General features: G+C 39.9%; 1 protein-coding gene across 4 annotated transcripts in view; it reads left to right on the top strand.

The window, feature by feature from the left end:
• Positions 1-25,707, top strand: part of PIP (proline iminopeptidase) — a 124,905-nt gene that overhangs the window by 61,977 nt on the left and 37,221 nt on the right. For all 4 annotated transcript variants that reach the window (XM_090013558.1, XM_090013550.1, XM_090013566.1 and 1 more), the window contains one exon: positions 1,078-1,179. In XM_090013558.1, the coding sequence (XP_089869684.1) occupies positions 1,078-1,179 (102 nt within the window). The remainder of the gene's footprint in view (positions 1-1,077; positions 1,180-25,707) is intronic.

Raw genomic sequence — 25,707 nt, 5'->3', positions numbered from 1 at the left:
TGTGTGTGCATAAAATGCATAATATATGTAATAAAAAGTTAACATAACCTGACGCAGCCAATTCATGAGTCATGTCTAGTCAATTCAAGTCACGAGTCACTAGTTTTTTGACATTGCTCAATACATAATATATTTTTCCAAAACTAAATAAAAGTTTTCTATTATATAAAGTGAACACACTAAATAAAAAATGAACTGAAAAAAGAAAGAAGAAAAAAGATTGAAATGAAATATTACTCCAAAAGCTTGATATTTTGCTCATCCTTGAATGAGAGTGGAAGCAAAGTTATTTGATTGTAAGTGGATGATGTAGAATGATGAATAGGGTTTTGTAGGTTTTAAAATTTTGGAATGAGAGAAGGATCAATTTGTTGTGTTGCTTGTTCCCAATGAAGGTTGAATATGAGAAAAACATTTGACAATGGATATATGTAATTTTTGTATATGTTAAGGTGGGTCTTGAATTGTACCATTATTATTATTAGTAAACAATTATAAAAAAATAAAAAAGCAGTCATAATAAATGGTACTATAAAGCTGGAGGAAATGATGAAACTTTGACTGGTTGAGAAGCAAGAACTGCTTTAAAAGCAAGCCCACTAGATACTATCCCTTTTTTGTTTACGATTTCTTGTCCTGTTACTCATTGTCACCTTTGTTTCTTTGTTTATTAACTAGTTATCTAGTAATTTTCCTTATTTGAAAAAATAACTGAAAGAAATGATGATAAAAATGTAAAATTGTAATATCGTCCCCAAAGTTCATGGAATGCACCAATACTTTAGCACCATGTGATGTACTTTATGAATATTTGTCTTAAAATTTTCTTGATGACCTAACTTATGTTTCCTACAAAATACTTTTTTTCTTCATGATTCTTGTCTGATTACTCATTGTCACTTTGTTATGGGTTAATGGCTTTCCTTCCCTCAAAAGGAAAAGGAAGAAATTATGGTAAAAACGTAAAATTGAAAGAATCATCCCTAGATATCCATGCAACATGTAAACGTTTATTTTATTATGTGCAGATTTCTCTTCCTTAAAGTTTACTTGATGCCTACTAATGTTTGTTTTCAGAACATGGCTGCTAAACTCTGGACTAAATGGGAGTTGATGACAGCACATCTTCTTCCAAATGAAGAGAACATCCAAAGGGGAGAAGATGATAGTTTTTCACTGGTATGTTGTATATTTGTTTTGCTTCATGTTCTTATTAAGATATTCCCCGTAACAACAAAGGAGTAAATAGTCGATTAGGGTAAATATAAACCATGGGCATAAGAATCTCTAAGGGTATACTTGTGTCCCAAGGAAGTGTTCTCTCCTTCCACTCCACAGATTATGATTCTGGCTCCCACACCCCCTCCCCCTCCCCCTCCAACACACACATACACAGAGGAAATATTACCGTGGATATTTGGGCATTCCATGTACGATAGGCATTTGTGAGGCTGACGGAAATGACTCCCACTTCCATGTGTTCCCATGGAAATAATAGTTTCTGTGGCACGCAGTTGCTCTCTAAATGTCATGGTTTATGTGGCTCAAGTATTGATATTTCTGGTCCCTCAAAGTACTTTTCTGCACTAGCCATTGACCTGTTTATATGCATATGTATGTTTAAAACGTTATGATGGTAACATATTTTTAAATTAGTAAGGCAATTTTTAGTTGTGTGTGCATGTGGCGTTTGAATTGGTATGATGCCACAGACACTGACAAGAGTAAACACAATACGGACATGCTTGTTACTACATGAGAGTTTTATGAATCTAGGACACAGGGCACATTCATACAATAAATAAATAAATAAATAAATAAATAAAAATATATTGGGTGATAATAAAAAACATGCCTAAGTTTTCGATATTGTTAAAAACACACCTAATCTTTTCATGGCTAATAAAAAAAACTCAGGGTTTGCTCCCATTAATGGTTGCCATCAAATAAATGCTTCAATTACCAAAACGTAGGTATGGGTTTTATTTTTGCCAAAAGTTAGGTGTTTCTGAAATTTTTTCCAAAAGAAGGATTTTGTTTTGAGGTTAAATCAGTGACTTTATTCTATTAATTCAACTTGGGTTAAAGATACCCAAGTGAAATTGGCGGAAATGTGTTTTTGATTAACGAAGCATAAATTTTGTTGTGTTTTTAACAATATCAAAAAGTTAGGTATGTTTTTTATCATCACCAAATCCTTAGGTGTATTTTGAAATTTTCCCATATATATATATTGATGCACACATGCTTAATGGAAATATGTTAAATGAAACATGCTAAATGGGTTTTTCGGGCTTTTTTCATTTTACTTTTAAATTCTGACCATACAGGTGTGATCTACTTCATTTTATATGTATAAGCTCTTGGAGCATTCAATTCGACACATGGGTGTGTTTTTATAAGGTTCGAAAAATCAAAGGTAAAAAATCTTTGTAAATTTTTGAGGTTCCAAATATTGTTTTTTTCATCAAAAACACATGATCCGGGTGTCCATTCCTAGTAAATCGACCATGCCAAACACATGTATAGGGTCGGAATCGCGAAAAAGCACCGGACAAGCCAAAAAAACCCATTTTGCATGTTTGTTTAGCATATTTCATTTAGCATGTTCGCATGACTCTCTCTCTATATATATTATATCATTAAAGACATGGTGTTGACCGTGTCCAACACAAGGCTGACCGTGTCCATGAAGAGTCACTAAGTGTCCAACATGTGCCAACATGAGACATGTGATAGCTTTGGCCACGGCGGAGAGCTTAAATCTTCGTTCGACAGGTCTGGGGGTATGAGCACAGGAGAAACCGTCGGGTGGAGTAGCTCAATGCCGATCTGTCGCAGCTGCATCACAGGTCTGGCTTCGGAACGCTGCCCCCTTGGGACGTGCGAAAAGGATCTGCCCCGCCCTATGATGGCAGGGATCTGAAGGAGGGAGCGTCGGGCATTGTCACCGCACGCTGCAGAGATGGCGGATGGCGCACCGCTCACTTGGCGCACGCATGGAGGGGCCTTGTTGTTGACTCGGGGCGCTCGACGCTAAGGGAGGCTTTCCGCTGTGCGGGCTTCACATTGAAGGGGATCCCCACGCGGCGCACTCCTTGCGCAAGTGAGAGAATGGACGGCGGGCGGGCGCACGACGACCCCTAGGGAGGTTCTTCGTGCAGTGCACTCCTTGCGCACGCGAGAGAAAGCGGGGAATAAGCGGGCATGCGGCGATGCCAAGGGAGGCCACTTTGCGGTGCGACGCACTTCCAGTGCGTGTGTAAGGGGTAGACCGCACAACCCTTGCAACCAGGTGCCGCGGAGCCTGCGGATGGCCTGTGGTTTGAGCGAGGCAGTCTGATGCACGCGAGGACAAGACATTGAGTGCACGCCCCTCTGACTATGCAGCTGAAGGAACTCCAGGGTCGAGAGCCACGCAATCGCCAACCGACCTGAGGAGAACCATGCCCCAGGTAACCTGCCGTAGGAGGTGGGTTCTTCCCAGGGCTTGCGCCGAATGGGGCTGAAGAGAGGAGGGAGAGAGGAAACCCGTTCAGGGTGTTCTATTCCAAAATCATCATAAGGGCTTAGCCCTGATACAAAAGAGGCTTTTATAGCCTATACAAAAAGCGCCCACTATGGGCTTCATTACACTGAAAAAGAGGAGCAACCCCAACGTGTTGCTCGGTCAAAAAACCCGGGCCCGCCGCCCTGCCGAAGTCTAAACACAGGCACCCAGGACTGGGCGCCTGTCTGCCAAAACTGTCCCCCTGCCATGCGCCTGCTGCAGGGGGCTTGCTTGCCTTCCTTGGTCTGTGATGCTTGTGCACGTCTCCCTGCAGTGCAGGTTCTGTCAGCCGGAACCGCCCTTGCTTACTCTTCCTGGTCCCTCGCAGGGGCAGAGCTCAAGGCATGCCTGAAAGTGACCTGCGCGCATGGACGGCTAGGCCAATGGGCGCGGTTGGTGTCGCTCGCCATGTGGGAGCGTATCAAGTCCCACTATGCTTCTACCCTTTCTTGCCCTCAAGAAAAGAAAGCCCGGATAGTCCCTTCAGAGTTCATTCTCCCACATCCAACTTGCCGTCTTGGTGCCTCCGCTGTCCCACTCCACGAGGTGCTTCTTTACCAACCTCCCACCTCCCCACCTTATCCTCTTAGTTTTTAGGATTTTGGTGGGAAGGGGGGCATCATCCTCTTGAGGAACTTCGATGGAGGTAGGGGGCGCCCCATAGTAGGGTTTAAGTTTTGATACATGAAAAATCGGGTGGATCTTAACTTCTTGAGGTAACTCAAGGAAGTAAGCCACCTTGCCAATCTTCTTTTCAATCTGAAATGGGCCATAATATCGGGGAAGTAACTTGGTGTAGGGCTATCCAAAGAGTGTTTATTGACCTCTTTGGACTCTTTTGAGACATACCTGAAAAAGTCTATTTGTCTATGTATTCTTTACTTGTATTTGTTATTTTGTATTCCAGGTCTGGATAATATATTAGACCCGACCCATACTGTAAACGAAGGATATAAATACATGTTTTAGGTCACGATTTCATTATTGGAAATCGTGACAGTTGTAGCTCCTTCTTTCTCTTCCATCTCTCTTTCACGTGTGACAGATCCTAGTGAAATCTAACATGGTATCATAGCAGAGATCCATCTAGGGCTTCGAAGCTGCTTCCAGAAGGTCTGACCTGAGAGATCGACCTGCATCCAATCAAGAGGTTTTCTTCTTTCATACTTTTCTTACATCTTTCTCTTTCTTTCATTTACTCCTCTATTATTCTTCGTGCCTGAATATTCAAATTTGACATGAATTTGCATTAGACCCGAAAGACTTCCGTTCTTCTTTCTATTCTCGTCTCACGGTTCGTATTGAATATTCAGATCTGATCGTGTACATGCGTCAGATCTGAAATATTCAATCCTTGCGTCAGATCCCAAATTTTCTTGATTGTGAATATTCTCTGTCTCGTACTTCCTCATTCTGTCAGATTTGAAATACTCAGATCTGATCATGAATATTCTTGGTCTCGTAATTCCTTTTATTGCCAAACCTTGTATGAAACCATCGGATCTGATCATCCATCAATATCAGATCTGGAATACCACATTTCTTGATTGCTAAATCACGCAAATCGTTGTGCCTACAAATAGCTGTGCCAATAAATCGTTGTGCCTACAAATCGTTGTGCATACAAATCATTGTGCCTACAAATCGTTGTGCCTATAAATTGTTATGCCAACAAATCGCTGTGTCCGCAAATCGTTGTGCCTGTAAATCGTTATGTCTGCAAATCATTGTGCATGAAATACACCTGTTGTCAAATTCCATATTCACGAAACCCTTTGTTCTTGAACCAACATAGTTCCCATCTGTGATTTATTAAAATCTGTTCAGCGTGAGTTGTTCAGCTCCCTTTTCCTGCATTTATCACAGCAAAACAAAAAAGGCAGGAAGGGGCGGCCAACAAGTTTCTCAAGCAGTTGACTGTGCATCTCGTGAACACCTTGTTAACTTTAAGCTATGGACTTCTCCCATTCTTCCCAATCTGGTCTCTCTTCGAGTTTTCTCAATCAGCTTGTTTCTGAAAAGTTGACCACCTCAAACTTCTTGATTTGGAAAAGACAGATCATTCCTTTTATAAGGAGTCAAGGTCTCTTAGGTCATCTGGATGGAACCGCTTCAGCTCCACTGGAAAGTTTCACTTGAAATCCCTAATTTCATCACGATAACGTGAATCTCTGAAACATCCAAAAGGACCAGTTCTCTCATCCCTCATTTCTCTCCCTTATTTTCTGGTGGACTCACGTTTCACGTGAGTCCCTAAAGTCGATCTATTTTGGTCTGATCGTCTGGTATTTGGAAATATGTCAAATATTCTCCAATATTCAGTTCTCCTCCTTCTTCGTCTGATATATCCAGATCTGATCGCATCTTTGCAATAGATCTGAGGCATTTTCCCTTCTGCGTGTTCCTTTTCTTCGATTGAAGTATAAATTCATTCCTAATCAGCGTCTCCATCTCCATTTTTTGTCTCCTTATTCTTGCTGTCTCATTTGATATTCAGAAAACAGTTAACTGTCCATGTTATTTTATCTGTGTTTTGTCTGCTATTTGTTCAACTTTTTTTTATTGCTTCAAACATAAGCCTTATAAAAGGAGGAAAGGAACTTTTTGGATTTGACAGACTCAGATCGTCAGTCTCTTGAAAAGTGGCAGCCGCAAAAAAAAAAAGGGTGACCAGTACCCTTCTCGGCAACAAATTGAGCATTTTACTTCGTGATTATTATTGTTATTTTTCTCTTCCCTTCATTCTCTTCATGGATTCTCATTCCTTTCAATCGAGCATTTCTTCGAGTTTTCTCAATCAACTTGTTTTTGAAAATCTAAACACCTCAAACTTCTTGATTTGTAAAAGACAAATCATCCCTTTTATAAGGAGCCAAGGACTCTTAGGCCACCTAGATGGAACCACTCCAGTACCACTAGAATTTGTTACGAGAGAAGAGAAAGATGACAAAGGGGCAAGTTCAATTGTGTATGTTAAAAATGTAGAGTATCTCAACTGGGAAAGGAAAGATCAGTCAATAGTTGCATATATCACTTCTACCCTATCCTAAGAGATTCTTGTTGCAATTCCCGACAATTGTACAACCCTGCAACTCTGGGAGAGATTGGTTCAGATGTATTCACAGGTTTCACAGGCGAGGATGGTTTTTCTCAAGAGGGAATTTCAGTTGCTGAGAAAAGATTCCATGACCATTATGGAATATCTGAACAAGATGAAGACTATCACAGACCAGCTTGCAGTTATAGGATGTGCTGTGAGTGACAGTGATACGGTGCAACAAACTCTGAGTGGATTGGGATTTGACTACAATATGATCGTCATTTCAGTATTGTGTTTGCCTGCCCTTCCTACCTTTGATGAGTTACGAACTAAATTAATTCAGTACGAAATGACTCTGAGGGTTTTTTCTGAAGAAATTCATGTTCATACAAATTCCCAAGAAATTTTTGCCACAGGGGTGACTTACGGTCGAGGAAGAGGACGAGGGGGGCAAGGGCGAAGTGGACACGGAGGACGCGGTTTTTTCCCCACTCCGAACATGATGACTCATGCACAGGGACAAAGATCCATCCCCACTTGCTTTCTTTGTAACAAAAGGGGGCATATTAAGGCGAATTGTTGGCACAATCTAGAAAATAAAGGAAAGGCTCCACAGACAGAACCCAAAAGAAAGTCCACCAATATCTGAGACAGTGGAGAGATTAAAGATCTGTTGATATCCGCCTTGTCAGAATTGAAATTGAAGCAGAATGATCAAGGCACTTGGTTTGTTGACTCAGGGGCAGCAACTCACGTGACTGGTGATGCAGGTAAACTTTCTAACCCTATTCCTTATTTTGGCAAAAGTAAAATTGTCACTTGCGATGGATCCCACCATCCTGTTTCTCATGTTAGAGAAACTGTCATTCCCATGTCGCATTCTACCCTTGAACTTTTTGATGTTCTTCATGCTCCCAACATCAAGAAAAATATTGTCTCTGTTTCCAAACTTATTGATGATAATCATGCTTCAGTTGAATTCACTCCCTTCTCTGTGCAGGTCAAGGACCTTCGTACGAGAGAAACATTCGCTGAATGAAAGAGACGAGGCAATATGTATGTCTTTGAAGAAGCTCCATGTCATTCCGTCCGCCTTGCTTATCTGGATTCGAAGTCTTCATTAGAGTTGTGTTCTTCTTCTGCAAATGTTTTTAGTATTTCTGAATGTAATAAGCCTTTCTTATGGCATAGTCGATTAGGACATTGTGGGAGTCATTTTATTGAGAAACTTGTATCTAATAATCTCATCCCAAAAGAAAGTCTCAATGGGGATGAGAAAAGTCAGAACTGTTCAAGTTGTTTTTTATGCAAAAGTCATGTATTGCCTTTTTATTCCATTAATAAGAGAGCTTCAAAACCTTTTGAGATAATTTGTTCTGATGTATGGGGACCCGCCCCAGTTGCCTCTGGATCTAGAAGCAGATACTACCTAATCTTTGTTGATAGCTATTCTCGATACACCTGATATATTTCATAAAAAATAAGTCGGAAGTTTTCTTTTTGTTTCGAATTTTTCTTTCCTTAGTAAAAAATCAATTCTCTGAGTCTATCCAATTTTTCCAATGTGATGGAGGTGGGGAGTTCACATCTAGTGACTTAATTTCTTTTCTTCAAAATAATGGGATAAGAAGAAGGGTGTCCTGTCCACATACCCCTCAACAAAATGGGATTGCTGAGCAAAAACATAGGCATATCGTTGAAAGTGCCATGAGTATGCTTCATGACAGTAATCTTCCCATCAATCTGTGGACAGAAGCTTTTCATTCTGCCGTACATGTGATAAATAGATTACCTATGGTTCTGGAAAATAAGTCCTCTTATTACTGCCTTTTTGGAGCTTATCCTAGTTATCATGATTTGCGTGCCTTCAGATGTGTTTGTTATGTGCACATTGATCGGTCCCTGTGAAATAAGTTTCAGGACAAGGCTCAAAAGTGTAGATTTGTGGGATACGCAGACGACTACAAAGGATATAGGTGTTATGATCCAACCAATAGGCACATCAGAATCTCAAGGAATGTTGTCTTTGATGAGCAAAATTTTGATCACAGAGCCGACACAACGGACATGTCCTCTAACACAACTGAAGTTTATTATCCTTGGCTGAATTCAGAACTTTTTACTAGTTCCAATGGAGTTTGTCCTCCAAATTGTGTGCAACAAGAAGAATAAATGTTTGAGACCACTGGGACATCGAGACCACAGAATGAGGAAGAAGTATCATCATCCGTACCGGGCAGATACAAGGGCATTTCCTATTCTAGACAGAGAACGACAACATCAAGTCATCTAAATCCCGTCTCAGCAACCGAGCCTACTGAAAAAGGTGCATAGGATCTGACCCGATCCATGTACCCGATCCATGTAACATGTAACCCGATCCATGTAATGACCATGTAACCATGTAACTATTTTTACATTTATCGGGTCTGGATACACCAGACCCGGACCCATACTGTAATGTAACTTAAATACACAAGTTAGGTCACAATTTCATTTTACTGAAATCGTGACAGCCGTAATCGATCTCTCCCTCTCTCTCTATCTTCTCTTTCTCAACGCAGGTGCAGAGGAAAACTTTCATGGTATCAAAGCGTAGATCCATCTAGGGGTTGAAGAGGATTCCAAAGGTGCGACAGATCAAAGGTTTGAGGATTCGTTCATCTCCCATCTTCTTTTCTTCTTCAGTCTTAGAATACAGTCTGAATTTCTTTTGACAGCCTCTGGTCGCCAATTTTCGAGTTTCTCAGCCGGGAAAAAAACAAAACAAAAACGATCAGCAAACCTCTCTGGCTGCAGACTGAGCACTCTGTGGATACTCTGGTAACACAAAAAGGGGTTCCTTTTTCTTGTTAAAACTCTTCTTCATGGATCTTCATTCTTCTTCATTCAATCTTTCTTCAAGTTTTCTCACTCAACTCGTTTATGAAAAGTTAACTATCTCAAACTTCTTGATTTCGAAGAGACAAATCATTCCTTTTATAAGGAGTCAAGGTCTCTTAGGTCACCTTGATGGAACCACTCCCGCTCCACTAGAATTTGTTACGAGAGAGGAAAAAGATGACAAAGGAGTAAGTTCAATTGTGTATGTCAAGAATGTAGAGTACCTCAACTGGGAAAGGAAAGATCAGTGGGTGGTTGCATATATCACTTCCACCTTGTCCCAAGAGGTCCTTGTTGCAATTCTCGACAATTGTACTGCTCTGCAACTTTGGGAAAAATTGGTTTAAACATATTCACAAGTTTCGCAGGCACGAATGGTTTTTCTCAAGAGGGAATTTCAAATGCTGAGAAAAGATTCCATGACCATCATGGAATATCTGAACAAGATGAAGACTATCACAGACCAACTTGCAGTTATAGGATGCACGGTGAGTGACAGTGATATGGTACAACAGACTCTGAGTGGATTGGGATCCGACTACAATATGATCATCACTTCACTATTGTGTCTCCCTGCCCTTCCTACCTTTGATGAGTTGCGAGCAAAATTGATTCAGTATGAGATGACTCTGAAAGGGTTCTCTGAGGAATCTCACATTCACACAAATTCTCAGGAAGTTTTTGCCACAGGAGTGACTTATGGTAGAGGACGAGGACGAGGAGGACAAGGGCGCAGTGGACATGGAGGGCGTGGTCTGCTTCCCACTCCAAATACATTAGCTCATGCGCAGGGATCAAGATCCATTGCTACTTGCTTCCTTTGTAACAAAAAGGGGCATATCAAGGCGAATTGTTGGCATAATCCAGAGAATAAAGGAAAGGGTCCACAAACAAAAAACAAAAGTTATCAAATAGTGGAGAGATTAAAGATCTGCTGATATCTGCCTTGTCAGAGTTGAAATTGAAGCAGAGTGATGAAGGCACTTGGTTTGTCGACTCAGGGGCAGCGACTCAGGTGACAGGTGATGCAGGGAAGATTTCTAATCCCATTCCTTATTTTGGAAAAAGTAAGATTGTCACTGGAGATGGATCCCACCATCCTGTTTCTCATGTTGGAAAAACTGTCATTCCCATGTCATATTCCACTCTTACTATTTCAGACGTTCTTCATGCTCCTGACATTAAGAAAAATATTGACTCTGTTTCCAAACTTATTGATGATAATAATGCTTCAATTGAATTCACTCCCTTCTCTGTGCAGGTCAAGGACCTACGCACGAGGGAAACATTCGCTGAAGGAAAGAGACGAGACAATATGTATGTCTTTGAAGAAGCTCCTTGTCATGCTGTTCGCCCTGTCCACTTGAATTCAAAGCCCTCATTAGAGTCGTGTTCATCCTCTTCTGCTAATGTTTTTAGTATTTCTGAATGTAATAAGCCATTCTTATGGCATAGTCGGTTAGCACATTGTGAGAGTCATTTTATTGAGAAACTTGTATCTAATAATCTCATTCCAAAAGAAAGTCTCAATAGGGATGAGAACAATCACAAATGTTCCAGTTGTCTTTCCTACAAGAGTCATGTATTGCCTTTTCATTTCATTAATAAGAGAGCTTCAAAACCTTTTGAGATAATCTGTTCTGATGTATGGGGACCCGCCCCAATTGCCTCTGGATCTGGAAGCAAATACTATCTAATATTTGTTGATAACTATTCTCGATACACTTGGATATATTTCATAAAAAATAAGTCGGAAGTCTTCTCTTTGTTTCAAAATTTTCTTTCCCTTGTCAAAAAACAATTTTCTGTGTCCATTCAATTTTTCCAATGTGATGGAGGTGGGGAATTCTGATCCTGTGATTTTATTTCTTTTCTTCAAAATAACAGAATAGGAAGAAGGGTGTTCTGTCCTCACACCCCTCAACAAAATGGAATTGCTGAATGAAAACACTGGCATATCGTTGAAAGTGCCATGAGTATGCTTCATGACAACAATCTTCCCATCAACCTATGGACAAAAGCTTTCCATTCTGCCGTGCATGTGATAAATAGACTGCCTATGGTTGTTCTGGAAAATAAGTCTCCTTATCACTGTCTTTTTGGAACTCATCCTAGTTATTATGATCTGCGTGTTTTTGGATGTGTCTGCTATGTGCATATCGATTAGTCCCTGAGAAACAAGTTTCAAGACAAGGCCCAAAAGTGCAGATTTGTGGGATATGCAGATGACTACAAAGGATATAGGTGTTATGATCCCACCAACAAACGCATCAGAACCTCAAGAAACGTTGTCTTTGATGAACAAAATTTTGATCACGGAGCTGACACAATGAATATGCCAACTGAAATTTACTATCCTTGGCTGAGCTCAGAACTTTTTGCTGGCTCCAATGAAGCATGTTCCTCAGATTGTGTGCAACAAGGAGAGGTGTTTGAGAACACTGGGACGTCGGGGTCACAGAATGCAGAGGAATTACTGGGCAGATACAAAGGTATTGTCTATTCTAGACAAAAACCGACAATATCAAGCCATTCAGATCATGTCTTAGTCGCTAATCCTGCGCCTTCTCATACTCTTGCAGCTAGAAAATCAAACCGCATACGACATCCTATTGACAGGTGGGTCAGTTATAACAACTTCTCCTTGGATCTTCAACTGTTTTTAACTGCCATCAATAAGGACGAAGAGCCCATCATGTATTATTAGGCAGCCGCTTCTATGAAATGGGTAGAAGCCATGAATGATGAAATGCAAACCTTGCATGAATGTAGAACATGTGAAGTTGTTCCCAGACCACCTGATAAAAATGTTGTCGGATGCAAATGGGTCTACAAAATCAAGTACAAGCCAGATGGAACCATTGAACGATATAAGGCAAGGCTTGTAGCAAAAGGATTCACTCAAGAAGCAGGGCAAGACTATGATGAGACTTTTAGTCCGGTTGTAAGAATGGGAACGATTCGAATCATCATCTCCCTGGCTGTTGAACATGGATGGAAGTTGAGTCAGCTTGATGTAAAAAATGCATTCTTACATGGGAATTTGAAGGAAGAAGTATACATGGAACAACCCCCTAGATATGAAGAACAAAATTGTAAAACCCATGTATGCAAGCTAAAAAGAGCCATCTACGGCCTGAAGCAAGTATCTCGCTCTTGGTTTGATAGCTTCTCGCTAGAGATTCAGAAACATGGATTTTCACGTTCCATGCTGGACCACTCATTATTTATTTTTAAAAGCCCGCCTGTGACCACTCTATTATTAATTTATGTTGATGATATTATCATCACAGGAAACTCTGCGGACCACATCCAAGAAATAAAAGACTTATTAGGTCAAAGGTTCAAAATGAAAGATCTTGGAGTTCTACGCTATTTGCTTGGTGTAGAAGTTGATAACCAGGCTCATGGCTTGACACTCACTCAACACAAGTACACCGTAGACGTTCTCAGAAAGGCAGGCATGAAAGACTGCAAACCTCTGGGAACTCCGAGTGTACTTCATAAAAAACTTAGCGCTCATGATGGAGATCTGTGTGATGACCCCACCAGGTATCGTAGCATAATAGGAATGTTACAATACCTCACATTCACTAGACCTGATATTGTTTATTCAGTCAATCAAGTATCTCAATTTATGCATGCGCCACGTACTGGACATATGGAAGCAGTCAAGAGGATCCTTCGATATCTGAAAGGGACTATTGGGGATGGATTGATATATTTACCACAATCATATGGCCAAGACGAGCACGAAATTACTGTATATTGTGATGCAGACTGGGCAAGAGATCTTGATGAACGAAGATCTACATCAGGATATTGTGCCTTCATTGGAAGAAATTTAGTCTCTTGGAGCAGTAGAAAACAAAAAGCTATCGCTAGATCAAGCACTGAGGCTGAATATAGATCCATGGCTGCTGCCACTGCCGAAGTCACATGGATCAGGCATCTTCTAACTGAAGTAGGAGAAAAGATCTCCCACACTACCTTGCTCTGTGACAATCAAAGTACCATCAACATGTCTTTCAATCCAGTACATCACAGTCGTGCCAAGCACATTGAGATCGACCAACACTTTGTGAGACAGAAGGTTGAAGAAAAAGAGATTGAGCCTGAGTTTGTCAGCACTGAAAGACAGGTTGCAGACATATTTACCAAAGGGTTAACCAAGGACCGCTTTTGGATGCTTAAATGTAAGTTGTTCATGGTTCAAAACCATAATCAACTTGAGGGGGGGGGTGAAAAAGGTGCATAGGATCTGACCTGATCCATGTACCCGATCCATGTAACATGTAACCCGATCCATGTAATGACCATGTAACCATGTAACTATTTTTACATTTATCGGGTCTGGATACACCAGACTCGGACCCATACTGTAATGTAACTTAAATACACAAGTTAGGTCACAATTTCATTTTACTGAAATCGTGACAGCCGTATCGATCTCTCTCTCCCTCTCTCTCTATCTTCTCTTTCTCAACGCAGGTGCAGAGGAAAACTTTCACCTACTTCTTCTCATACTCTTGAAGTTAGGAGATCAAATCGCATACGACATCCTATTGATAGGTGGGTGAGCTACAACAACTTCTTGGATTTTCAGCTCTTTTTAACGGCCCTCAATAAGGAAGATGAATCTATTATGTACTATCAGGCAGCTACTTCTACCAAATGGGTAGAAGCCATGAATGATGAAATGCAAGCCTTACATGAATATGGAACCTGAGAAATTGTTCTCAGACCACCTGAGAAAAATGTTGTCAGATGCAAATGAGTCTACAAAATAAAGTATAAACCAGATGGAACCATTGAACGATACAAGGCAAGACTGGTGGCAAAAGGGTTCACCCAAGAAGCAGGGCAAGATTATGATAAGACCTTCAGCTCGGTGGTGAGAATGGGAATGATTCAAATCATTCTTTCCCTGGCTGTTGAACATGGATGGAAGCTGAGTCAGCTTGATGTAAAAACTGCATTTTTGCACGGGGATTTGGAGGAAGTCTATATGGAACAACCCCCTGGATATCAAGAACAAAATTGTAAAACCCATGTGTGCAGGCTATAGAGAGCTATTTATGGTCTAAAACAAGCATCTTGTTCTTGGTTTGACAGCTTCTCGCTTGAGATTCAAAAGCATGGATTTTCACGTTCTCTACTGGACCACTCATTATTCATTTTTATAAGTCAGAATGTGACGACCCTACTGTTAATCTATGTTGACGATATTGTCATCACAGGAAACTCTGAAGCTCACATCAAAGAAGTAAAAAACTTGCTAGGCCAGAGGTTCAAAATGAAAGATCTTGGTGTCTTGCGCTACTTTCTTGGTGTAGAAGTTGACAGCCAGGCTCATGGTTTGACTCTCACTCAACACAAGTATACAATAGATGTTCTCAGTAAGGTAGGTATGAAAGACTGCAAGCCTCTAGGAACTCCAAGTGTGATTCACCAAAAACTTAGCATTCATGATGGAGACCTGTGTGAGGACCCCACCAGATATCGCAGTCTAATAGGGATGTTGCAGTATCTCACATTCACTCGTCCTAATATTGTTTATTCAGTCAATCAAGTGTCTCAGTTTATGCATGCATCACGTACTGGACATATGAAAGCGGTTAAGATGATCCTTAGATATCTGAAAGGAACCATTGGGGATGGATTGATATATTCACCACAGTCATCTGGCAAGGATGAGCATGAACTTACTGTATATTGTGATGTAGACTGGGCAAGAGATCCTGATGAACAAAGATCTACATCAGGATATTGTGTCTTCATTGGTAGAAATTTAGTCTCTTGGAGTAGTAGAAAACAAAAGGCTGTCGCTAGATCAAGCACTGAGGCTGAGTATAGATCCATGGCTGCCGCTATTGTCGAAGCCACGTGGATCAGTCATCTACTAACTGAAGTGGGAGAAAAGATATCTCACTCTACCTTGCTGTGTGATAATCAAAGCGCTCTCAACATGTCATTCAATCCAGTATATCATAGTCGTGCTAAGCATATTGAGATCGATCAACATTTTGTAAGACAAAAGGTTGAAGAAAAAGAGATCGAGTTTGAGTTCGTTAATGCTGAAAGACAAGTTGCAGACATATTTACAAAGGGTTTGACAAAAGATCGTTTTTGGATGCTTAAAGGCAAGTTGTTCATGGTCCAAAACCATGATTAACTTGAGGAGGGGGGGTGAAAAAGTGTATTCTGAATATATTCTGGATATTAAGACCCGGGTCCATTGTATGTACAGTCTGAATATTAGGACCCGAGTCTTAAGTATGTACAGTGTGTGTCATTTTATTTCTTTTGGGTCTTTCGGGTCTAGACATTACACCAGACTCAAACCCATACTGTTCATTCAAACCTATTAATACAATGTTTAGATCACGATTTCATTGATTGAAATCGTGACAGTCGCACCCTTGTTCTTCTATTTCTTTCTCCTCTTTTCTCATTTCACAGGTTCTTCTCAAACTTTCAAGAGTATCTAAACAAGATGAAGACTATCACAGATCAACTTGCGGTTATAGGATGTGCAGTGAGTGACAGTGATATGATGCAACAAACCTTTAGTGGATTGTGATCAGAATATAACATGATTGTTACCTCATTACTGTGTTTGCCTGCTCTTCCCACCTTTGATGAGCTTCAGACTAAATTAATTCAGTATGAAATGACTCTGAAAGGCTTTTCTGAGGATAATCACACTCATATGAATACCCAAGAGGTCTTTGCCACATGAATGACTTATGATCGAGGACGAGGGCGAGGAGGACAAGGGCAAAATGGACACGGGGGCGTGGATTACTTCCCACTCCCACCGTTACTCAGGGATCAAGACCTATTCCCACATGCTTCTTTTGCAACAAAAGGGGGCATATCAAGGCAAATTGTTGGCATAATCCTGAAAATAAAGGAAAGTCTCATTAGGCAACATTCAAAAGGAAGTCCAGCAACACCAAAGACACTGGAGAGATTAAAGAATTGTTAATATCTGCCTTGTCGGGATTGAATCTAAAGCAGAATGAACAAGGAACTTGGTTCGTTGACTCTGGGGCATCAACTCACGTGACCGGTGATGCAGGTAAACTTTTTAAACCTATTCCCTATTTTGGAAAAAGTAAGATTGTCACCGGAGATGGATCTTACCACCCTGTTACTCACATTGAAAAGTCTATCATCCCATGTCACATTGTACTCTTGAACTCTCCAATGTCCTTCATGCTCCCAATATCAAGAAAAATATTGTCTCTGTTTCTGAACTTGTTGATGATAATCATTCTTCAGTCGAATTTACTCCCTTCTCTGTGCAGGTCAAGGACCTTCGTACGAGGGAAACATTCGCTGAAGGAAAGAGACAAGACAATATGTATGTCTTTCAAGAAGATCCATGTCATTCGGTTTGTCCTGCTCACCCAGATTTGAAGTCTCCATTCGAGTTATGTCTTTCTGAAAATGTTCATAGTATTTCTGAATGTAATAAGCCTTCTCTATTGCACAATCGTTTAGGGCATTGTGGGAGTCATTTTATTGAGAAACTTGTTTCTAATAATCTCATTCCAAAAGAAAGTCTCAATGTGGAAGAGAGAAGTTAAAAGTGTTCCAGTTGTCTTTTATGCAAGAGTCATATATTACCTTTTCGTTCCATTAATAAGAGAGCTTCAAAGCCTTTTGAGATAATATGTTTTGATGTATGGGGGCCTGCTCCAGTCATCTCTGGATCTGAAAGCAAGTACTATCTAATTTTTGTTGACAGTTACTCTCGATATTCCTGGATATACTTTATGAAAAATAAGTCTTGAAGCTTTTCTTTTGTTTCAGAATTTCCTGACTTTAGTAAAAAATCAATTCTCCGAGTTCATTCAATTTTTCCAATGTGACGGAGGAGGGGAGTTCACATCCAATGACTTTATTTCCTTTCTTCAAAATAATGGGATAGGAAGAAGAGTGTCCTGCCAACACACGCCATAACAGAATGGGATTGCTGAGCGCAAACATAAGCATATTATTGAAAGTGCGATGAGTATGCTTCATGACAATCATCTTCCTATTAATCTGTGGACAAAAGCCTTTCATTCTGTTGTACATGTGATAAATAGACTGCCCATGGTTGTTTTAGAAAACAAGTCTCCTTATCATTGCCTTTTTGGAATTCATCCTGATTATCATGACTTATATGTTTTTGGATGTATTTGTTATGTGCATATTGATCAATCATTGAGAAACAAGTTTCAGGATAAGGCTCAGAAGTGTAGATTTGTGGGATATGTGGATGACTACAAAGGATACAGATGTTATGATCCCATTAGCAGATGCATCAAAATCTCGAGAAATGTCATTTTTGACGAGCTGAACTTCGATCATAAAATTGGCACAGGTGACATGTCCTCTACCTCAGTTGAAGTTTATTACCCTTGGCTGAATTCAGACCTCTTTGATAGTTCAAATGAAGAATGTCATTCAGACTGTATGCAATACGAAGAAGAGAGTCCCAAGATCGTTGGTACATCGGAGTCACAGAACTGTGAAGCAGCACCACCATTGGAATCAGGAAGGTATAAGGGAATTTCCTACGCTAGACAGAGAACGACTGCTTCAAGACTCCTAAATCGGGCTCAAGAGGCTGCACCTACCTCCTCACACACCCTTGACACCAGGAAATCCAGTCGCATGCGGCATCCTATTGATAGGTGGGTCAGCTACAACAATTTCTCCATGGATTTTAAACTCTTTTTGACTGCTCTCAACAAGGAAGATGAACCTACTATGTACTACCAGGCAATCACTTCTAAGAAATGGGTAGAAGCCATGAATGATGAGATACAAGCCTTGCATGAATGTGGAACTTGGGAAATTATTCCCAGACTGCCTGACAGAAATGTGGTAGGATGCAAAGGATGCAAATGGGTTTACAAAATAAAATATAAACCAGATGGGACCATTGAACGATACAAGGCAAGACTCGTGGCAAAGGGTTTCACACAAGAAGCATGACAAGACTATGATGAGACTTTTAGTCCAGTGGTGAGAATGGGAACGATTCGAATCATTCTTTCCTTAGCTGTTGAACATGAATGAACACTGAGTCAGCTTGATGTTAAGAATACATTTTTGCATGGAGATTTGAAGGAGAAAGTTTACATGGAACAACCACCTGAATACTATGAGGAAGATTGTAAGACAAATGTATGCAGACTGAAAAAGGCTATCTATGGCCTAAAGCAAGCATCTCGCTCTTGGTTTGATAGCTTTTCTCTTGAGATTCAGAAGCATGGCTTTGCTCACTCCCCACTAGATCACTAATTGTTCATCTTTAGAGGGCAAAATGTGATCACCTTATTGCTAATTTATGTTGATGATATTGTCATCACAGGAAACTCTGAGGATCATATCAAAGAAGTAAAGAAACTACTGAGCCAGAGATTCGAAATGAAAGACCTTGGTGCCCTGCATTATTTTCTTGGAGTTGAAGTTGATAGCCGAGTTGATGGTTTGACTCTCACCCAACACAAGTATACGATGGACGTTCTAACCAAAGCAGGTACAAAGGATTGTAAACCTCTAGGGACTCCAAGTATTCTTCACCAAAAACTGAGCGCTCATGATGGAGACTTGTGTGAGGATCCCACTAGGTACCGTAATCTAATAGGGATGTTACAGTATCTCACATTCACTCGACCTGATATTGTTTATTCAGTCAATCAATCAAGTGTCCCAATTCATGCATGAACCGCGTACTGGGCATTTGGAGGCTGCTAAAAGGATACTCAAATATCTGAAAGAAACAATTGGGGATGAATTGATATATTCTCCAAAACCATCTGGCAAGGACATGCGCGAGATTATTGTATATTGTGATGCGGACTGGGTAGGGGATCCAGATGAATGAAGGTCTACATCAGGATATTGCATCTTTATTGGAAGAAATTTAGTATCCTAGAGCAATAGAAAACAAAAAGCCATTGCTAGATCAAGTACTGAGGCTGAGTACAATTCTATGGCTGTCACTATTGCTGAAGTCACATGGGTACGACATTTGCTAACTGAAGTGTGAGAAGTGATATCTCAGTCTGTCTTGCTGTGCGACATTTAAAGTGCTCTCAACATGTCATTCAATCCGGTTCATCATAGTCATGCCAAGCACATTGAGATAGATCAACATTTTGTGAGACAAAAGGTTGAAGAAAAGGAGATCGAGCCCGAATTTGTTAACACTGAAAGACAAGTTTCAGACATATTCACAAAAGGCTTGACCAAGGATCATTTTTGGATGCTTAAAGGCAAGTTTTTCATGGTTCAACACCATGATCAACTTGAAGGGGGGGGGGGAGTGAAAAAGTCTATTTGCCTATTTATTCTTTACTTGTATTTGTTATTTTGTATTCCGGGTCTGGATAATATATAATACCCGACCCATACTGTAAACGAATGATATATATACATGTTTTAGGTCACGATTTCATTATTGAAAACCGTGACAGCCGCAACTCCTTCTTTCTCTTCCATCTCTATTTCACATGTGACAAATTCTAGTGAAATCTAACAATGATGAGTTCATGTCCTTTATGTAGGTTATCGTTCTTGCGATAAACAAGTCCGTCTTCTATAGTTCCTTTTAAATAGCGTAGAATACGCTTAACAAAGTTCATATAACCTTCCTTGGGAGCATGCTTAAACTGAGATACCTGATTGACAACATCAACTATATCAGGTTTGGTAAAAGTCAAATACTGCAACATCCCTACAAGACTTCTATATGTTGTAGGGTTGACGCAAAGGTGGCCATCTTTAGAACTCAGCCTTTGATGTAATACACTCGGAGTGTTAACTAGTTTGCAATTCGTCATCCCGGCTCGTTCCAGAAGATCAAGAGTGTACTTCTCTTGCATGAGTGCCAGTGTGTCTTTTTGTCTATCAACCTCCACACGAAGGAAGTACCTCAACTCCCCTAAATCTTTCATCTTGAAAGTTTTCATAAAAAACCGCTTTACTTCTTGCATATGATTATCTGAACTCCCAGTTATCACAATATCATCAACATATATAAGAAGAAGTGTAACAATGTCTGTCTTCTGGTAAATAAAGAGCAAGTGATCCAGTGAAAATCTTCTAAAACCATAGCCTTGAATTTGCATGGAGAAACTTTCAAACCAAGAGCAAGACGCCTGTTTCAATCCATATATAGATTTCCTTAGCTTGCACACCCAAGCGGTAGGATCCTTCTCGGCATACCCAGGAGGTTGCTCCATATATACTTCCTCCTTTAAAACCCCATGCAAGAATGCATTTTTAACATTCATCTGGCTAAGCTTCCATCCTCGGTCGACTGTTAAGGATATGATGACACTAATTGTGCCCATTTTGACTACCAGACTAAATGTTTCATTGTAATCTTCACCATATTGTTGCGTGAATCCTTGAACAATAAGCCACTCCTTATATCTGTCAATACTTCGGGCCTATATTTTGTTTTATAAACCCATTTTGAGCCAACTACATTCTTTCCTTCTAGTCGAGGTACTATTTTTCAAGTCATGACACTCATGAAGACCCTCCATTTCTTCATTCATAGCCTCAATCCAATGACTGGATTGAATAACTTGATTAAAACAAGTGGGTTCATTATGCTTTGTGAGCTGACACATAAACAATTGTAAATCAAGAGAATAGGTCTCATAACTCACCCATCGCTGAATAGGATGCCTGATACGTGACGACCTTCGAGCCGGATCACTAGAGACAATTTTCACATCCTTCGGCCCTGTATTTTTGTCCCTTCTAGTGTAGATCTGTCCAGAAAAGCGTTCAACTGGAGGTGGTTCAACTGAAGATGGCTCGACATGCATCTGCGAGTCACCCAACTCCCTACTCGAATCGAAGGAAGGACAAGTCGCCTGACATGTCTCTCCTGTATTTGCAAAAAGATCTGCGCTCATCCATGGATCATATACCTCTACTTTTCGAGATGGCAATTGTTCGGAGTCATTGATCTGAAAATTCTGCTCATTAAAAACAACATTCTTGGAGGTCCTAATACGTTTTGTAGTAGAGTCATAGCATCGATAGCCTTTGTATTCATCCGCATACCCAACAAATCTACACTTAGCAGCTTTGTCCTGAAACTTGTTTCGCAAAGATGAATAAATATGCACATAACATACACAAAAAAAAACACGCTTCTCATCATAAGAAGGATGTTGCCCAAACAAAGTATAAGGGGATTTCTGATCCAGAAGTGCCATAGGAAGATGATTTATGACATGAACAGATGTGTGAAAAACTTATGTTCAGAGACTAATGGGCACATTGCTGTCATTTAACATGCTCATCACACTTTCGACGATATGCCTGTGTTTCCTCTCTGCAACCCCATTTTGTTGAGGGGTATGGGGGCAAGAAACCTGTCGACTTATTCTTTTATCCCGAAGAAATACAATAAACTCGTTCGATAAATGCACAATATCACAGGAAAACTTTGTTTTGACCATCGAATGGAATTCCTGAAATATTTGGAAAACTTCATGCTTATGCTTCAAGAAATATATCCAAGTATAGTGGGAATAAGAATCAATAAATATAACATAGTAACAACTGCCAGAGAGAGAAGGAATAGGAGCAGGTCCCCACACATCGGAACAAACAATCTCAAATGGCTTTGAAGCTCTTTTATTAATAATATCAAAAGGAAGAACATGACTTGTAACGCTTCGAAATCTTAACCCAAATTTTGAGGATTTTTTTTCTTCAATACAGCAGAAACCAGTCATACCGTAGGGCTAAGCATTCCAGAAGATTACAGATGGAGCAAGACCAAAACATTCTTTTCATTTCAATATCAATGAAAATTAAGATCAGAGTTCTCACACTATCATTGGAATAGTAAATCCAAAATCCTGATCGAAACCTCATCCCGCAGCCGCTCTTAAATCCAACTCTTCACCTGAAAATTTATAGGAATTAGACTACAACTGTCTAAGTAGAAATTACTGTAATTCTTCTTCCAGGTATATCATGTGTCAAGTATGTGATGTGGGTGTCATGTATGATTTTCAGCATATACTAGAATAAGTAAAGATTTACGCTACGACAGTCAGTAATTTATCAGACACTAACTGACAGGTAACATCAATAGCAGCATTGAAATATCTCATAACCATAGATATAAATTCATACAACAATTCCAAAGGCATGCAATTATGACAATTCATAATTCAGGTACGCATTCATATCACAAAATACATCCATTATGCATAAAGAAATATTAAACCATACCATGATGCACAATTTTGGTACAACAAGACATTTAACATACATTGAAAGTTAAACATCACGCATCCATCAAACATATAACAACTAAGAAAATAGATAACATATGCATGTTCTAATGCATAACAGGAAAATGCATGACTTATGTGTAATGCATGAATCCTCTTATTATCTTTTCTTAAGTTTCCCTTTCCATATGCATACAATTTAAGTTCCTCTTTTTAATTACCGTTGCCCGCGGATACATCAAACGGGTACAAAACCCCGAGGTCAAGTTAGGTTTCCAGGGTAGCTTAAGACACAATTTGTATTTTATTACTGGGTTCCAACTTAGCCCTCGACCGAATCACCTTCAGAACATTAGACCTCCACATCTAATGTCGGGGACACAATGAACACCCCACGCCCACAAGTGCCACTTCCTTGGTACCAAACAAACTCACAGTTGTGACCAACACACCACTCCCGGGTAAAGTGGTGGACTCTCCCTAAAACCGTGGCCAAGAGAAATAACCTCAATATCGGGTTCAGAGGACAAAATTACAGCACACAGAGTTTTTGTATCCTCACAGTCTCCCCAAGACCGGAACTCTAAGGTTCTCATACTCCAGATAAGATATCCCAGAACGTATATTACACTGTTCTTATTCATTATTTTTTTATTAAGAGCCAATTATTGAGTTTTGCAGTTCCACATGCAAAAACAAGGCAAAAGCTCGCATCAACCCCTGCGAGAACCATCACGAGACTCCAGCCCATGGAAACACATCGAACAGTGAAATATAGAACAATAATATAAAGTATGATTTTTGCGATGCATTTAAACAATTAAAGAAAAAGCAAACCCAAGTTCAAGGCTCTCCAGACATGTGATGATTCATTTAGACCATCGATGCATCGTATGCAAAAATCATAACAACTTGCAATGTATGCAATAATACCAACATGATTACAAATGCACATTCATTCATACCATTTTAACAATGTGCATAAGCTTCCACAGTCATATGCATGTGTTCACCATCCATGTGTAAGTGCTTTCATGAAATCACTTAACACACATGCATTCATTCATGATTGTACATGCCAAACACACATCGATTTCATGTATGCACATGTACTGGAAATCAATGCATAAATGCACGATAATCAAACATGTCCCATAAATGTAGACACATGAAAATTTTCATTCATAACATATGCTAACATCCACACACTTGAACATAACCCGGATCTAGAATTTGAAATTTCAGGGTTGTACATATTCATATCATGTATGCACCTGTACCAAAGCAATAACATATTAACAAAAATCAAATATTTCTCATGTTACAATTTCTACAGCACAAACACCGATGCCCCGGTACCTTTAAACCAGTCGGGCAAAAACATCAAATTTACATTGACTTATGTATTAACTTTATTAACTCAGGGTACAAAAGGTGAACCCCTGATTCCCAGACATAGCAATTCAAGTGCCCACCGCAATCGACCTACAGGTTCGGTTATTAGTTCACTTCTAGGAAATATACATTTTCAAGTCAATCATATAAAGGACCTTGTAAAGTTTCATAGATAATAACTTATAGCACTCTATGCCCTCCCTGAATTCATGAATTTCCTATACAGTCCATTTGCTATTTATTTTATGGGGGCTATCATCAACCACTAAACTTCCCAAGGGTATAGTTCATCTTTTCTATCATTTTTTTTTCTTTTTTTTTTTCGGTTTGGGGAAATACCCAAGAGCTGAACATAGGATTTTACTCAGGGTTCCTGTAATGACAAAAATCTGTAATAAGGCGTACTCAGTAATAGATAACTCTTACATGTTCAGATGTAAATAAGATGCAAAATTGCGGACTCATCACTATATACACTCATACATTTTCTTAAATACGCAACATATAGCACATGAAAGCACCCAGACTGGTCAACATAATTGCATCGGTCTTCTTCAAATGCACCCGCCAATACACGCATAAGTAAGCAGATCAATTCAACGAATATGACAGGAACTTTTAAAATATGCATGAAATTACTTTTCACATATCCAGCAACAGGTATAGGAAATACGGAACAAAAACCACATGTGCGTGAATAAACACACATAGGCAAAGGCATTTATTCATGCAGACATGAAGGCCAAAACATGATAATAGTAGCAGTATATGCTACTGATCCTCGCAAGGGGCTGTGAAACAGAAAGTTAATGCGACCTGTAGTTATAAGTGGAAATCAAGAGCTCAAGCCCGAGTTCTACAGGGTGATGAAGGTTGGCTCATAAAAGTAAATTAAGGGTCAGTCCTAGCAGGAATTAACAAAACAGAAACGAAGATGGATAGTACAACCGAGGATCAAGACCCCAACCCAAGCTCGATAATTTCCCACCACAGTCCATTCTGCCTCATTTCAACGAGTTACACATACGCGAGTCAGGACTCGTTTAAGGGGGTTTAACATATATTCCCAAATAGGAACCCTCTGAACGAGTGACTTGTTGATTATCATACTCGTTGAACCTAGATTAATAGGTTTTAGAACATCAATTTCAACACACAGACTGACGCAGGCTGCATTAGAATGTATATACACATATCATTATTCACTTAACATCATGAACGAAAAGGAAATGACATACAAAATAAAACACACCGGGGTAAAATGAATGAAACCACTATCCGGTCCCAACTCAGAATGAGGTTTGGGTAAACACATAGGGTAAAAACGACATACTTTCCTCAAATTGGGTTTCATAGCAGCCGAAATCCCTAAATCTGTCGATTTGGGGTTTACGGCAGCCATTAAAACCTTTCCCATGATTTGGGGATTTGCAGCACCCTTAAATCCCTATTCACTGTACCCGCACCCCATGCTTGACCCACAGAATACCCCAAAGAAAAAAAAACAGGAAAACCTACCTTATTCGCAGCTTTTCCCCCTTTGTGTTGAGTTTCCCGTCATCGTA

Source organism: Nuphar pumila, chromosome 1 (assembly GCF_984573655.1).
Source record: "Nuphar pumila chromosome 1, dmNupPumi1.hap1.1, whole genome shotgun sequence".
NCBI lineage: Eukaryota > Viridiplantae > Streptophyta > Magnoliopsida > Nymphaeales > Nymphaeaceae > Nuphar > Nuphar pumila.
The sequence above is the reverse complement of the archived record's forward strand: the minus strand, read 5'-3'. Positions and strand labels throughout refer to the sequence as shown.